The sequence below is a fragment of the Pogona vitticeps genome, chromosome 11 (genome assembly GCF_051106095.1).
Source record: "Pogona vitticeps strain Pit_001003342236 chromosome 11, PviZW2.1, whole genome shotgun sequence".
NCBI lineage: Eukaryota > Metazoa > Chordata > Lepidosauria > Squamata > Agamidae > Pogona > Pogona vitticeps.
The window spans coordinates 22790782-22804350 of record NC_135793.1 but is presented as its reverse complement, the minus strand read 5'-3'; the positions used below and the strand labels follow the sequence as shown (position 1 = coordinate 22804350).

Here is a 13569-nt window from a genome sequence, read left to right as displayed (position 1 = left end):
AGTGATTAAAAAAAGAAAACAGCCAAAAAGCACACCGATCCACGCAGGTTGAAAGAAAGCAAGGTGCTTCCTCCGTCCTCCGACGGAGGCGCCGCCACCCTAGACTCACTTACCTGGATCAAGTCCCATCGGCCGTGGGTGGGGACGCTTACTTCTGAGTAGCGCTTACTTCTGAGTAGCAGGGTTTGGGGCTGGCAGCTAAATCGCCTCCCGGGCGCGCGCGGCTTTTTCAGAAGGGGAAGATAAAGACTTCCCTGCACGCACGCAAACATAAATAAATAAATAAATAAGGCCGACCCCCCTCCCCGACAATTTCCCCAGAAACCAGTCCCATAATAATTCAATCCAGCAAGCAAGCTCCTAGGCGTCCCAGCAATGACCCCCTCTAATAAATAAATAGGTTCAAAGGACAAAGCGGGACTCCAATTCCAGCGAGCGTTTTCTGGCAACTCCGGAGTAGAGGAGTTGCCCCCCCATCATCCCCAATGAAAGTATGAATGGGTTCAAGAGCGCAGCCTTTGCTATGGGGACCCGAAAGCCATTTATTTTTTAGTTGGTTGCCAGGAAATCTTCCCCAGCAGCTGGCCATAAAAGCGACTTTACAGAGGACTTAACTTCTCTGCGCCCCCCGGGGGAAAAAAAAAAGCGAACACGCATAGGATCCGGCTAATATCCCTCACCCCGATCCTCGGCGCGTTGTAAGCAAGCAGGATCCACAGCAGAGAGCCGAAATTTTCTTTAAAAGCTTACTGAATTTCCTCTGGGTATGATTCAGCATCACCAGGCGGTGAAAACAACCGGATCGGGGGCCGCGCTCAGCATCGCCCTGCCCTGCCCTCTCCTCCCAAGCCACTTACTCTAGAGTAGCGCCCAGGAGATCAAGGGGCGCCGTCCGACGGAAAACAACCTTCTCCCCCCACCCTCCCCATCGTCCCAAAGAAACGCCAGACACACAGCCGAGAGGCTCCTGTTATAAAATTTATTGTTCTCTTTTAAAGTTCTTTCTTGCGGGGAGAGGTGAGGAAAAGAAACCCCGGGAAGGAAGGGGGAAAAAAAAAGTTCTCTTCAAAGAGATGCGAAACGCAGCAACAACCATCACAACAAAAATAACCTAAGACACGGCCGGTTTTCGTGGCGTGGGAGGGTGTGGAAGATGTTCCCCAAACTTTATCCCACGATCAAATCCACAAAACGGGGGGTGAGGGGGCGAATGGGGGGGGGGCAGGGAAGAGCAAGAAAAATTTACAAAACTTTACAACACCCCGGAATAGACAAAAAAATAACGATAAAACAGTTCCCTACACCTTCCTATTTCTGGCTCCCTGATCTCTTCCCTCAAAACTCAAATACATATATTTTTAAAAAGCCACAGGAGTTTGAACGGAGTTGGGTGGATTCGAATCCACGCCCGGCTCACAAGCCCTGCTCCTCCGCGCCTTGCCCAACGGCTCCCGAAACGAGGCCCCGAAGCAAATTGACTCCGAGGTCAGCCCGCTCTTTGGAGGGTAGCATCCTGTCTCTCCAGTCAGGCCTTTTTAAAAAAAAAAAAACCCCAGGAAAGTCGATGGCCCGCTCGCCTTCCGAATGGGATCGGGCCCTTCTTTCCTCCCGAGGAAACGGGAGGAGGAGATGGAGCCGTGGGGGGGGGGGCGGTGTGCCTTGAAGCCGACTTTAAAAGTTTTGATTGTTTCTTTTTTAAAAGTGGAGGGATTTTTTTTTAAAAAAATTAATAATAACAGGATTCCAGACAAACGAAACGGAGAGGAAGGAGAAGGGAACGGAAGGGGGGGAGAAATAAAACCAGCCCATTCCCGACAATTAAAACAAAATGTAAACATGTAAGAGTGAGGCCGGCTGCTCCAGTTCTTCCTCCTTCGGAATTCTTTCGTAAAAGGGGGGGGGGGAGGACGCCCCACAATCTTCAAGCATACGAAACACCTTTCACCTTTTCTAAAACTTATCCGGAAACCTGTTAGAGAGATCTCTGGAGGGCTTTTTTTTGGGGAGGGGGAGAGAATGTCTTGCAGCGGCACTCACAAACGTTAGCAAGAAATTGTGCTCTATCCAGACAAGCAATTCCACTTTTATACACAATTATTTCTTTTAAAAAGGGAGGAAGGGAGAGGATGGGAAGGTTGGTTATCTTTTTAAAAAACCAGAATTAGTTGGAAAAAATCTGGTTTACCCCGCTTCGCCTCGACCACTTCCCCCCTCCCCACACAAAAAAAATTAACTCAACTTCTCTTGCTGGGAAATTGACACGGGGAAAGAAGTTTGGGTAACGGCCTGGATGTTTTTTTTTTCGGAGGGGGGCAATCCTGAAAAGAGGAGACTGTCTAGGTGCGGATCAGCGGGCGCTTTCCCCCTCCCTGCTACCCCCCCCCGCGGCGGTCCAAACAGAAAGGGCGTAGGAGGCTGAGGGACGTTTTGAAGGCGGCGTGGGAGGGGGGGTGTCCCAGGAGAGATCCGAATAAGCCTTCCCCCCCAAAAAAACCCCAGCCACCCACCCTCCAGGGTCCAGGGCTAGATGTGAGTCAGCGGTACGGTGCCATTGACGGCCGCCCCGGCGCTCGGATAGTGCTGATGAACGCTGTGTAGGCGGGTGCCTTGCAGCGCCGACGGGTCGGCCGCGTCCCCCCCGGGCGGCAGGTACATGCTGATCATGTCTCTCAAGTCGCCCAAGCAGGCCCGCTGGGAGTGCGAGGCGATGGCCGGCGGCGGCGAGCTGGGCTCCGACTTCACCACCGAGCCCATGGTCCCCAGGCCCAGCCCGTGGCCCGACGGCTGCTGCTGGCCGTAGGCGGCGGCGGCCGCGGCGGCGGCGGCCGACATGCTGTAGGTGGTGGCGGCGGCGCTCATGTAGGGCTGAGCGCTGGACATGATGGGGCTGTACTGGAGGCCGCTCACGTCGTAGCGGGCCATGGGCTGCAGCTGCCCGGCGTTGCCCATGGCCGGGTGCTGGCTGTAGCCCAGCTGCTCGGGCATCAGCGAGGCGTAGGCGCCGTTCGGCCAGCCGTTCATGTGGGCGTAGGAGTCCAGCCGCTGCCCGACCCCGACGGGGCTGCCCACCCCGCCGCCGCCTCCTCCGCCTCCTCCGCCGCCGCCCCCGCCTCCCCCGCCGCCCGAGGCCAAGAGGTTCCCCGGCAGCGCGTACTTGTCCTTCTTGAGCAGCGTCTTCGTCTTCCGACGGGGCCGGTACTTATAATCCGGATATTCCTTCATGTGGACGGCGCGCAGCCGCTTGGCCTCGTCGATGAAGGGCCGCTTCTCGGCGTCGCTCAGCAGCTTCCAGTCGGCGCCCAGGCGCTTGGAGATCTCCGAGTTGTGCATCTTGGGGTTCTCCTGGGCCATCTTGCGCCGCTGGCCCCGCGACCACACCATGAAGGCGTTCATGGGGCGCTTCACGCGGTCCTGATCCGACGCTCCGTTGTTGCCACCACCTGCTCCTCCGCCGGCTCCTCCAGCACCACCACCGCCTCCTCCTCCTCCTCCTCCTCCGCCGCCGCCGCCTCCTCCACCACCACCACCGACTCCTTTCAGCCCGTTACTGCCGGGGCCTCCGTTGCCGCCTGCGGGCTTCAGCTCGCCCTCCAGCATGCTGTACATGGCCGGCGCGGGCAGGAGATGCGCCAGCTTGGCGGCGAGGCGAGGCGGGGGGGCCGCTCCGGCTGGAACCGACGGGAGGGAAGAAGACAACCCAGGTGGGTTGGGGGCCTCAAGAGGCGAGGAGAAGCCAAGCCGGCGGCCGCCTCTTCTTGCTCGTCCCGGAGCGCAAAGGCGAGGCGAGGCGACCAAGGAAGGACCAGCCGGGGCGCGCGCGCTCTCTCTTCCGACGGCTTGCTCCTGCACCCGCCGCTCAGCCTTTCTCCCCGGGCCATTTGATTGACGGCCTATAAATGAGGTGCCGGCGGCCAATCAGAGCGCCAGCCCCGACCGGCCCCTGACGCAGAGTAATTGGCCGGCTTCTCGGGGGCTCTGGCCCACCCCTCTTTCTAAAGTTGCAACTTTTAGGGGTGCCTCCTTCCTTCCCCGCAAAACCCTACCCCCCCGGGCGCTTTTCGGGTGTGAGGCCGAATTTATGCCTTAAGGCTTAAAGGGATTCCCTACTTCGTTGTAAACCAAATGCAAACTACGTAGTTACAGTACTTAACTGGGGGGGGGGGATGACCAACCCCCAGTCAAACAACCGGAATGGGCTCAAAAAACTTCCCAAGTTTCCCTTCCAAGGAAACATTTTTGTAAGAAAAAACATAAAAACCAAGCTTTCGACAAGGAAAACACGACCCATCATCTTCAGGATTACCAACATGAAAGGACGTGTTTTCCTTGTGGAAAGCTTGATTTTTACGTTTTTTCTTTAAAAATGTTTACTTGGAAGTGAAACCTGTGAAGTTTTTTTTCTAGCTTATTCAGTCTGTTTGATTGGGATTGGTCAACTTTTTCTATGATGCTCCAAGAGAGCAGACAGGGTTTCAGTTAATTGAGTTTTTTTTTTTTAAAAAAATTACTAAACCAAAAAATTTAGTTGATTTACAAATACCTGTACCTCGTTTTTTAAACATCCTGACTGCCTCGTTTCCCCAGATAACGAGACCCAGTAAATTTCGACCTGCTACAATCGTTCAGTTACTTAAGAAGAGATTATTTCCTCTTCAAGTTGCTTTTTTAAGGCCTGGACTCCAAACCTCCCTTAGAAAACTTTCTGTCCGGATCTCCATCTATTCCGAATTCAGCCCCTCACTTCGAGCTCCCTAAGGCACTCGTTTACACGGAGAAGAGGAAAGAAGCAACGAGCTTTACTGTCGAAAATAACGAACTGCGTTACTGGGAGAAGATTTGTTCCTTAGGAAGCTTTCAATTAAATATTTTTTCTTCCTATACGCTTTAGGAGTGGATGCGCTGCAGGGAGAAAGGAAAACAGGCCTCTTGATTCAGCTCTGTGCTCCCCAAAAGAGTTCCCCTTGAACCAAACCGCTCAAAAGGCAGAGGAGCCCTATCTGAAAAAAAAGTTGGCAACCTCAGCGCGAGTGACTTGGTCTAAATTACGCTGAGCTGGCCCCACGAGGGTTCTGTAGGGAAGTCTGTCGGGCCTCATTCTTTTTTAAACGAGGATGGTAACTTATTAGCCAAAAACACCAGACGCAGTCAATCAAAATTATAAAAACACGGACTGGTATTATGTAGCAGATACAAGTTTTAGCCTATTATTATTATGACTGTTGGAGTTGTTGCTGTTAAATGTTTGTACAAAAAGCAGCGCCGAGTTGCAAAAAACGCGGGCGACCCGTGAGGAGAGCGCTCGTGGGAATGGGCAGGGACGCGTGTGAGGATAAAACCGGGCTTCGGAGCGCACACTTTGAATGTTTCTCCCGTCTTTGGCGAAAAAAACAAACCTTGACAAAAAAAGCGTCTCCTTTCTTTTCGCCTGGGGATAAACAAGCTTCGGTGAAACTCAGGCAAGGTTGATCGGTTGGTTTCTCTCTCTTTTAATTCTGGAAGCAACCGAGGGGGTTGGGAGGGGTCCGCGGAAAAAGTAAGCCAAAGTTTCCTGCCGCCCCCGCCCCACCTTCTGACTCCCTTCTAAACGTTCCTTCTCTTTTCCCTCCTTCTCCTCCTCCTCTCCCCCCCTCTCGCCACCCCCGGATTGCCTGGGGAGGGGGAACTGGGGAGGCCGAAACCCCCCCTTTTATGTTTTTGCAAAGGGGGAAAATCCGTTCGCATGGCAACCTCCTAGTAGAGCTGGCCGGGAGTGAATGGGAACTTTTGTGGGGGGGGAGAGAGGCGGCGCTGGCAGGCCTGGCTGGCGGGGGCTGTCAATCAAGCCCCCCCTCTGCTCTCCTCCTCCCCCTCCCCCACACACCTGCGAGGCCCCTTGAATGAGAGGCGGAGAGGAAAAGCCCTCACAGGCTTTTTTTTTGGGGGGGGGGCACGCAGATGGCCGTCAGCGGTGCCTCTGGCAAAGGCGCAACCGCCCCCTCCTCCTTTGTGAAGCGCCTGACCGCCCGGAGGCGTTTACTTCCGAGTAGTCCTCTCTTCCCCCCCCCCCCCCCCGGCTAGAGTAGAGCCAACGGCACCCCTGCCTTGAGCGGATCCTGCGGTAAATCTAGGCAGGCTCGTTGGGACATGAGCCTCGCCAGTTTGCGCAAAACGTTCTCCTGCTCTAGCCTCGTTTTTGCGCATCCTCGGGTCTGATTTGCTCCTCGTCCTTTCGTGAGTACCTTCAAAGGCGAGCGCGATTTGCGGCCTCTGAGGCTTCCACGTTTCATTGGACTTCACAAGCTTCCCTGGACGGCTTCCTGCGCTCTCTTTGTACGGTCCTACCCTCTTTGGCGCTTTACAACAATCCTCAGAGGTAGGCCAAGCAGAAGGCATAGGAGAGAGAGAGAGAGAGACGAATGGATCCAATTCCTGTTGGTGGTGCTCACGAGCCCTGAGTTGGGCTGAGGAGGTGGGACGCGCCCCTTCTCCCATCCAGGAGTCAACAAAAGAAGGATGGGATCCCTGTAGTCAGAGCGGGTGGGATGATGCTGACGGTGCTTCAATTCATCATCAGCCATCCTAGCTTTTCACAGTAGGACGGGTACTCGTCGATTTTCCTTTGCGGATTCGTCAGGAGGCGGAGGCGGGGGGGGGGGGAAGAAGACGGGGTGGTCAAACCAGGTCGACCCAAGACATTTCGCTGCCTGAGGCCTGTTGCCTTTAAATTAAATGTGCTTTTAAGTATTGACTTTATTTACCATTTTTAAAATATAATGCTTATTTAATTCTTTTAAAATACTTTCATGCTTCTTGTTTGCAGCTTTTCAACGTTCTTCTTTGAATGAGGTAAGCGCCTTTGGATCTTTTAAAGAGAAAGGCGGGGTAAAAATATTTTAACTAATTTACTCACTGACACCTCGCCCCCCCCCAAGACACGTGAAACGAATCAAGAGCTTCGGACTCCGAAGACCAAAAATCCCGAGTCCCCATATAGTAAAACAAGAATGATTGTGACAAATTAAGGAGTTAACCCTTTGCGGCCTGCTCTGAAACTCAAAATCTGTGGCTTGAGGCCGTTGATCTGCGCTGCCTCGTAGAAAGGCCGGCCTTGCACTTTGTGGAGAGAACTACCGTTCGGAAACGGTGCTTTTAAAGTACCACGATTCTCCAGAATCTGCGCGCGGGGGCGGGGGCACAACTGTACCGGCTGCGGATTCTGGGACATGTCGTTCCAAGCAGCGACTTTTAAAAATTCTGGGGGAAATGGCAATAGCTAGCGCACAGAGCCAACGCGTCAGGAGGCAACTGGCGAATCGGAGACGCGGAACAAGGTAGCAAAGGAAGACACGAACGTGTGAATGGTGCCGCTGGCACAGGGACGCGTGTGTAAACGGGTTGGATATATCCGAGAAAGAAATAGATTTTGAAGGTGGATGGTAAAGCAGTTTAAACGCTTCTCGGAGCCCTGTTGCAGGAATGAAGACAAAATGAGAGCAAACACGCATGTGGATTATATCCAGGGGAAAGGAAACGTCTGAAAGTCTTCCAGCTTTCCGTGTTGCCGTTTCGGCATTGATTCTGTAAGCTCCTCGGGGCCAGAGCCAGCTGTGTCACAAGCGCTCTCAACAGACTCAATCCGAGCAGGGATGAGCCCCCGCCCCCCTTTTTTGTCCGTATGCCGCAGGGGTGGGCCATTCCAAGAGTTTTAGGCCAAGAATGGCCCACGTTCTACGGTCAACCGTATATAGACAATCATTTACTCGGGAGACGTCATTCCCGGGCGAGCCTCCCCACCCCGGAAAGCTGTCGCGGGGCGATTTTTCTCCTTCCGCAGGTTCAACGCCATTCTAGAGGAATTTACTCAGAAGTCGGCCCCCGTGCTCTTTCAATCGGTTTGCTGTCAGATAAGACGCAGAAAGCTGCATTTTTTTTACTCCTGAGTAGACGTTTGCCGATTTGCTGGGCTAAGCGTCAATTCTACCCCCATTTAAAGGGAAGCGAGCCCCACTCGCCCCACATTGAAGTCAATGACACTTAACGTCAAAAGAACAGTGAATAATAAACACCAGCCCTCTGCATATTTATGAAGGAACACGACTCTTTTTGAGACGGTGAGCATTCCGTGCAGCTAAAAGGGGCAAATTGGGTTGCAACGGACGTGGTTACGGATTCATTAACCAACCATTTGATGCCTCCTAAGAACGAGAAGTAACAATGCAAAAAGACGAAGGGGCCTTAACGAGCATCCATCACGCGGGTCCCGTTTTCCTGGCACCGCGGTGCAGTGTAGGGGGGGGGAAAGCTTTACCCATTGCACTTCGGTCTGGCAGGCTGGTGTTTTCACCGCAGGAGTCTCTTCCTTTGCAAAAAAAGAGAAATGAAATAAATAAATAAAAAAAGAAATGAAGAGGAAGCGCAAGCGTGTCAAGCCAGCGTTTGAACGGCAGGGCACCCCCAATGAAACTGCAGGACAGGAGCGTCTTTTGGGGCAGGGTTACCTACGCGCAGGGCGCAAAAGGTCCCGATCCACAACCCCTGCTTTTCAAGCCAGGGGGAGAGCGACCAAGCGCTGTCTGATTTCTTACGGTCAGTGTCTCTTCCTCGGCCTTCTTAGAAGTTCTTCCCCTCCTCCTCTTGTTGGTTTATCCGGCTATATAAAGATCTACAGTATATGGGAGGCGTATGATTATATATGTGTGCAATTTCTCACATTTAAAGAACAACACCAAAGTCAAAATGTCCTTGGAACGGTGTGTGTGTGTGGAAACATAAATTCTCTAGATCTCTCCTGAAAACGACCTTCTTCTTTACTGGAGAACAAAATCAGTTTTGTAACTGGGTCAAATCTGATTAAGAACAGGTGCCCTTCACAGGAAGATAGGCTCATTCAGCGGCAGCACTCTGCACATGGCCAGGAAGCCATTGCCTTCGTTACTTTTAGCATGATAAGAGCACAAGATTCTCCAGAGAAGACAAGAAGCCTGGGAACGGTGGAGGGCAGCAGGAGAAGAGGAAGACCAGACGCGAGAGGGAATGATCCCCTAAAGCAATGGTCCCCAACCTTGGGCCTCCAGATGTTCTTGGACTACAACTCCCAGAAGCCCTCACCACCACCTCTTCTGGCCAGGATTTCTGGGAGTTGAAGTCCAAGAACATCTGGAGGCCCAAGGTTGGGGACCACTGCCCTAAAGGAAACGATGGGTTTGCAAGATCTGAGTAGGGCAGTTGAGGACAGAAAATGCTGGAGGTGGTTTACTCACAGGGTGGGCCACGAGTCGAGGGAGGCTTGGCTGCGCAGGGCAGAGCTGCGCGCACAGAACAGAACTTCGGCTTGGCTAGGAAAGTTCACCGAGGAACGGAGGTGGCGGGGAGAGGCCGTTCCGAAGCAATCCGTGGGGGAGGGGGGTAGTAAGAGGGGAGGGGTGGAAATAGAAAATAAAGGCCACGTTTCACGCTTCGCAGTCTTGTCTTTCCTCCTTCAAACCACCCACCTCGACCATTCAAACCACCCGCTCTCGGCCAGATTCCCCCAAGGAAGCCCAGCAAACTCATTCACACACACACAAAGTTTGTTTCAAAGTTAGGGAGGGGGAAGTTTGTCATTTTTAATCTTCTTGGCTGGAAAAAAAGTGTTTGTGTATATACACACACACTGCATGTATAACATCACACACACATTTATTGGGTGGTTCCCCCCCCCCCCAGCCAAGAAGATTACAAATGGCAGAGAAATGAAGGCAAAAAAAAATTAGTGTTTGCCGCTGCCCGGTTGGAAACCGTGACCTCCCGGGCGCTGAGCCGGTGCCCGCTTGCCCTTCTCCTGTGCCAGGCGAGGCTGCAATCTGCGAAACCCGGGAGGAGACGTTTCCTTGAACCCAAGGCGATCCGACTCCCGCCGCGGGGACCGGCCGCGTTTGGACGCGGCTGCGATGAGATTTCGTTGTCGTTCAACCCTCCAGCTCCTTCGGGGAGGCGAGAAACCGGGCTCCGTGGGAAGGGCTCGCAGCTCGCTCGAAGTAACTTTCAAATGGGGAGGGAAAGATCCCGGGAAAGAAAGGAGCTTTTTTTCCCCCCCTTGCGCGACTCCGGACCAAGTCTTCTTGCGCCTTCGCTTTCAAATGGAACCGATCCAGACGACCGCTTCCAACAAAATTCCCCAAGCGAAAGTCCAGCTTCTGCCTTCACACGCAACTTGCGCGCGCCCCCCCCCGTTGGCTTTCCGCCAAGTTTCCCGGGCTCCCGCTCCCAGCGAGACGCCTCCCTGGGGTTTACTCCCGAGCAGGCGTAGCTGAGGGTTGCACTGTTCGTATTCTGGGGCTGGAGTAGCTTGCAAATGTAATTCCCAGGGTTAGATCCAGAGAGAGACCCTCAAATGTTTAAAATGGGATTGCTTTATTTTATTTTGTTAGCACAATATGCCTCTGTTGACAACTTCCCACGTTCAGGAACACACTAACCTCAAGAGTGTCACTGAATGCAACGGGGTTTACTCCCTTGCAAGTCTGCACCCTTTATGCTGGAGCAAGTCTCTTGTCATTTAAAGACACGATCTCTGCCACGATCCTATACGTGCCTACTCAGAAGTAAAACACTTTGCGTTTGATAGGATTTCCAAGATAGTAAATAAGCTCTTCTTTGGAGTTTGGTTACCTAGTTAAGGTGTAGGAAGGCTACTTCGAAGTAGACCCCACTAAATGCAGCAGCCCTTACTTCTGAGTAAGCATGTATAGGATTGCAGGTTTCCTCTCTTCTAAGGAAACAGCTTATTGAAGCAGAAACCGTAAGGTTTTGGACTACAATACCCAGGTTCCCCCAGTCACCTGTGCAGCAGCCCTTACTTCTGAGCAAACATATATGGGATTACAGCTTTTCTCTCTAAGGAAACATCTTGTTGAAGCAGAGCTCAGACACTTTAAGATTTTGGACTACAATACCCAGATTCCCCCAGTCATCTGTGCAAGGAGGAGAAGCGGCTTGGAGACCTTTACTGCAACAGCCGGCATCCCCTAGCCAGCATGGATGTTGTAGTTAATGCTGAGGTCAAAGTTTTCCAGCTCCTTTTGTTCTTTGCCCTTATGTAGAGTTTGGGTCTCTGCATTTGACCTTCCTGGTCCATCGTGATGGATCCAGACTTCGTTTGAGCCTTCTTGATAAAAATAACTGGTGGTCAAGTCAATTGTGACTTATGGCAAACGTTCATGAAGTTTTCTGGGTATGATGTATGCAGGGGTGGTTGACCGCTCCCTCCTTCTGGGACCCCTGGGGGTTGCAGCTTTGCCCAAGGTCACTACAGGCTGGCCCTTCTCCTACAAGATGCAATGGGGGAAACTAAGTCCCCACCTTTGCCACCACTCCCAGGTGCTCCAATCCACTGAGCTAGGACCTTTATTCAAATCTCAGGGAACTTTTCAGGCAGCCCACGTGAAAGAAAAAAAAAAAAGATCTATAACCTCTTCATTTGATGAGGGCGAAGAGAATAAAACAGAAGGCCAGCAGAATAGTAGAGCGGATTCTATCTCCGACAGAGATTTGCTCGCATGTTGGCCGTGCTTCTTTTGAAGGGACTAAGGGCTGGGTGGTAGCCTCTTCCTGAACGTGGAGGTTTCCTCCACCCAATCCAAGAGAAGATCAAGAGTTAAATACCAAGAAATCCATGCCAGTGTGTGTGTACGCCCACCCATAAGAGAACAGCAGGCAGATGTGGACAGTCTCAAAAGTGGAACTCTGTGCTCAGAGACAGACTGTCTTCTGTAGGATTCGCTCACTGCAGTCTTAAGCACATGGGAGTGTGGATTTCACTCGAGCCATTGAAATTTACTTCTGAGGAGCCCGGATCACATTGCGGGAGGGTTTCAGCTAGCAACTGTTCACCACCTCCCGAAAGAAGCAAATCATAAGACCGGCCTACTTTACAAGGTTGTGTTTTGGAGGTGAGCCCTGCCCGGTGCAGTTTCGGCCGAGACATCGGCATCCAACCCAGGCCAAAGGTGGCATGGCATCTATAAGGCTGACGTGTCCGTTTCTGTGCATCACAATCCATTTCTTTGGAGGTATTGTCAGTCCCAATCCTGTCTGGGGATTTGGGGCATCATAGTCCAAGTCAGACACCTTCCCGAGCTTCACACACTGGTTCCTTAAGCTATGTTGGATTCTAGCTCAGCAGCAAAGTATAGTGGCAGAAACCTGAGGTCTTAAAATGCACTGCAGCTGCTTAGAGAACTAATGGGATGAGATGTGGTTGTATTTAAAGCAAGGGGGTAATCACATCAGGCCCAGTAAATGTTGTGGGGTAGGGAATTCATTTCTGCTGTTTCACCCAGCCAGTTATGCTTACTTTCAGAATAATTCCCCCCCCCCCCATTTTTATTTTTTGCTGGTTTTCTCTCCCTCCCGTCAGCACTCCAATCAGCATCTAATCCCTCTTATTTTACTCCTTAGAGATCTTTGTACTTTGTAGTTCATGGGGGGCCCCTTCTGATTCTTGAAGACCCCCTCCAACTGTCTAAGGACACCATTATGGAAACTTAACCACTTGAAGGAGGAGACAGCACATGCAGTGCTCAAATGGGGAAGTTCCCCGCAGTTAGAAAACTAGCACTTCAGGGCATAGCTCTCCGCTCAAGTGGCCAAGCAGGCACTTGGTAGTTTGAAAAGATTAACTACATGTTTAAAAAGATTACCTACATGTTTCTGGTTTTCCCTTAAAACAGTTCTTATTGGTTAAATGATAACAAGATGGCCAGGAATGATGGGGAGGATTTCATTTCCAAAAGAAATGGTAAATGTACCACCCACAACTTATTTATTTATCTTCTAAAGAAAACACATACCTTTCTCTGCTCTTCAGGAGCCCTAAAAGGTCCTCCACCTCTCATACTGCAAATGGGGCATTATTAGACTCCTGTTTGCTTTCGCTTGCCCCTGAGAGGCCTGGTCTTATAAATATTTCTGTTATCCCTTCCAAACATTTCAAATAATAAAAGTAGCCTTAATAAGTACTCTGCTTCATAACGGTTGCCAACTGATCAGAAATGACCCTCTCTGAAATTTTCCTCTTCTGGCTTTCTGTTCTGCTTCTAACCCAAATCCGCCTTGTGGAATCGGTGGACTTCAAAAATCTCACAAACTGCTTGAAACTTTTTTTTTTAACTTTAAAGGCACAGCTACAAAGCTCAGTTTAAAAGTTGGCAAACCGGGACTCTTCCCCGGAAGTTTTTTATATACATATTAATGAAAGAACAAACAAACACACATACATATAGAGTGTGTGTTTATGTGTGTGTTTAAAGAGCAAGAGAGTCAGTAATTCAAATGGAGCAACTTCAGTTCAGATGCTGTACACTGGCAATTCTCCATTTACTAAACAGTAAGGTTTATTTCAAAGTGTTTTTTTTTTTAAAAATAACATAAGTTTAAGTTAGAAATTGCTCAAGATTGCTGGGAAACCATCAGATTTCTGGCTGATATGAGAGCAAAGCTTTGCCGTGTCTATATGTACAGGAGGGTATCTGTCTGCATTTCTGTGCTGTTATTATTATTATTTTTTTGATGAAAATTATGTGTACACTCATACTCATTTCCCATTGCCTC

At 51.1% G+C, this 13569-nt stretch overlaps 1 protein-coding gene across 1 annotated transcript; it reads right to left on the bottom strand.

Moving 5' to 3' along the window:
- Window positions 1-965: 965 nt before the first annotated feature.
- SOX3 (SRY-box transcription factor 3) lies at window positions 966-3901 on the bottom strand. The gene has a single exon (XM_072981213.2). It carries the CDS (start codon window positions 3604-3606, stop codon window positions 2524-2526), a length of 1083 nt encoding a protein of 360 aa, XP_072837314.2. The 5' UTR covers window positions 3607-3901; the 3' UTR covers window positions 966-2523.
- Window positions 3902-13569: the final 9668 nt, after the last annotated feature.

Coding starts and splice junctions, on each gene's coding strand:
- SOX3 (XM_072981213.2), bottom strand. CDS start 3,606: ATGTACAGCATGCTGGAGGGCGAGCTGAAGCCCGCAGGCGGCAACGGA.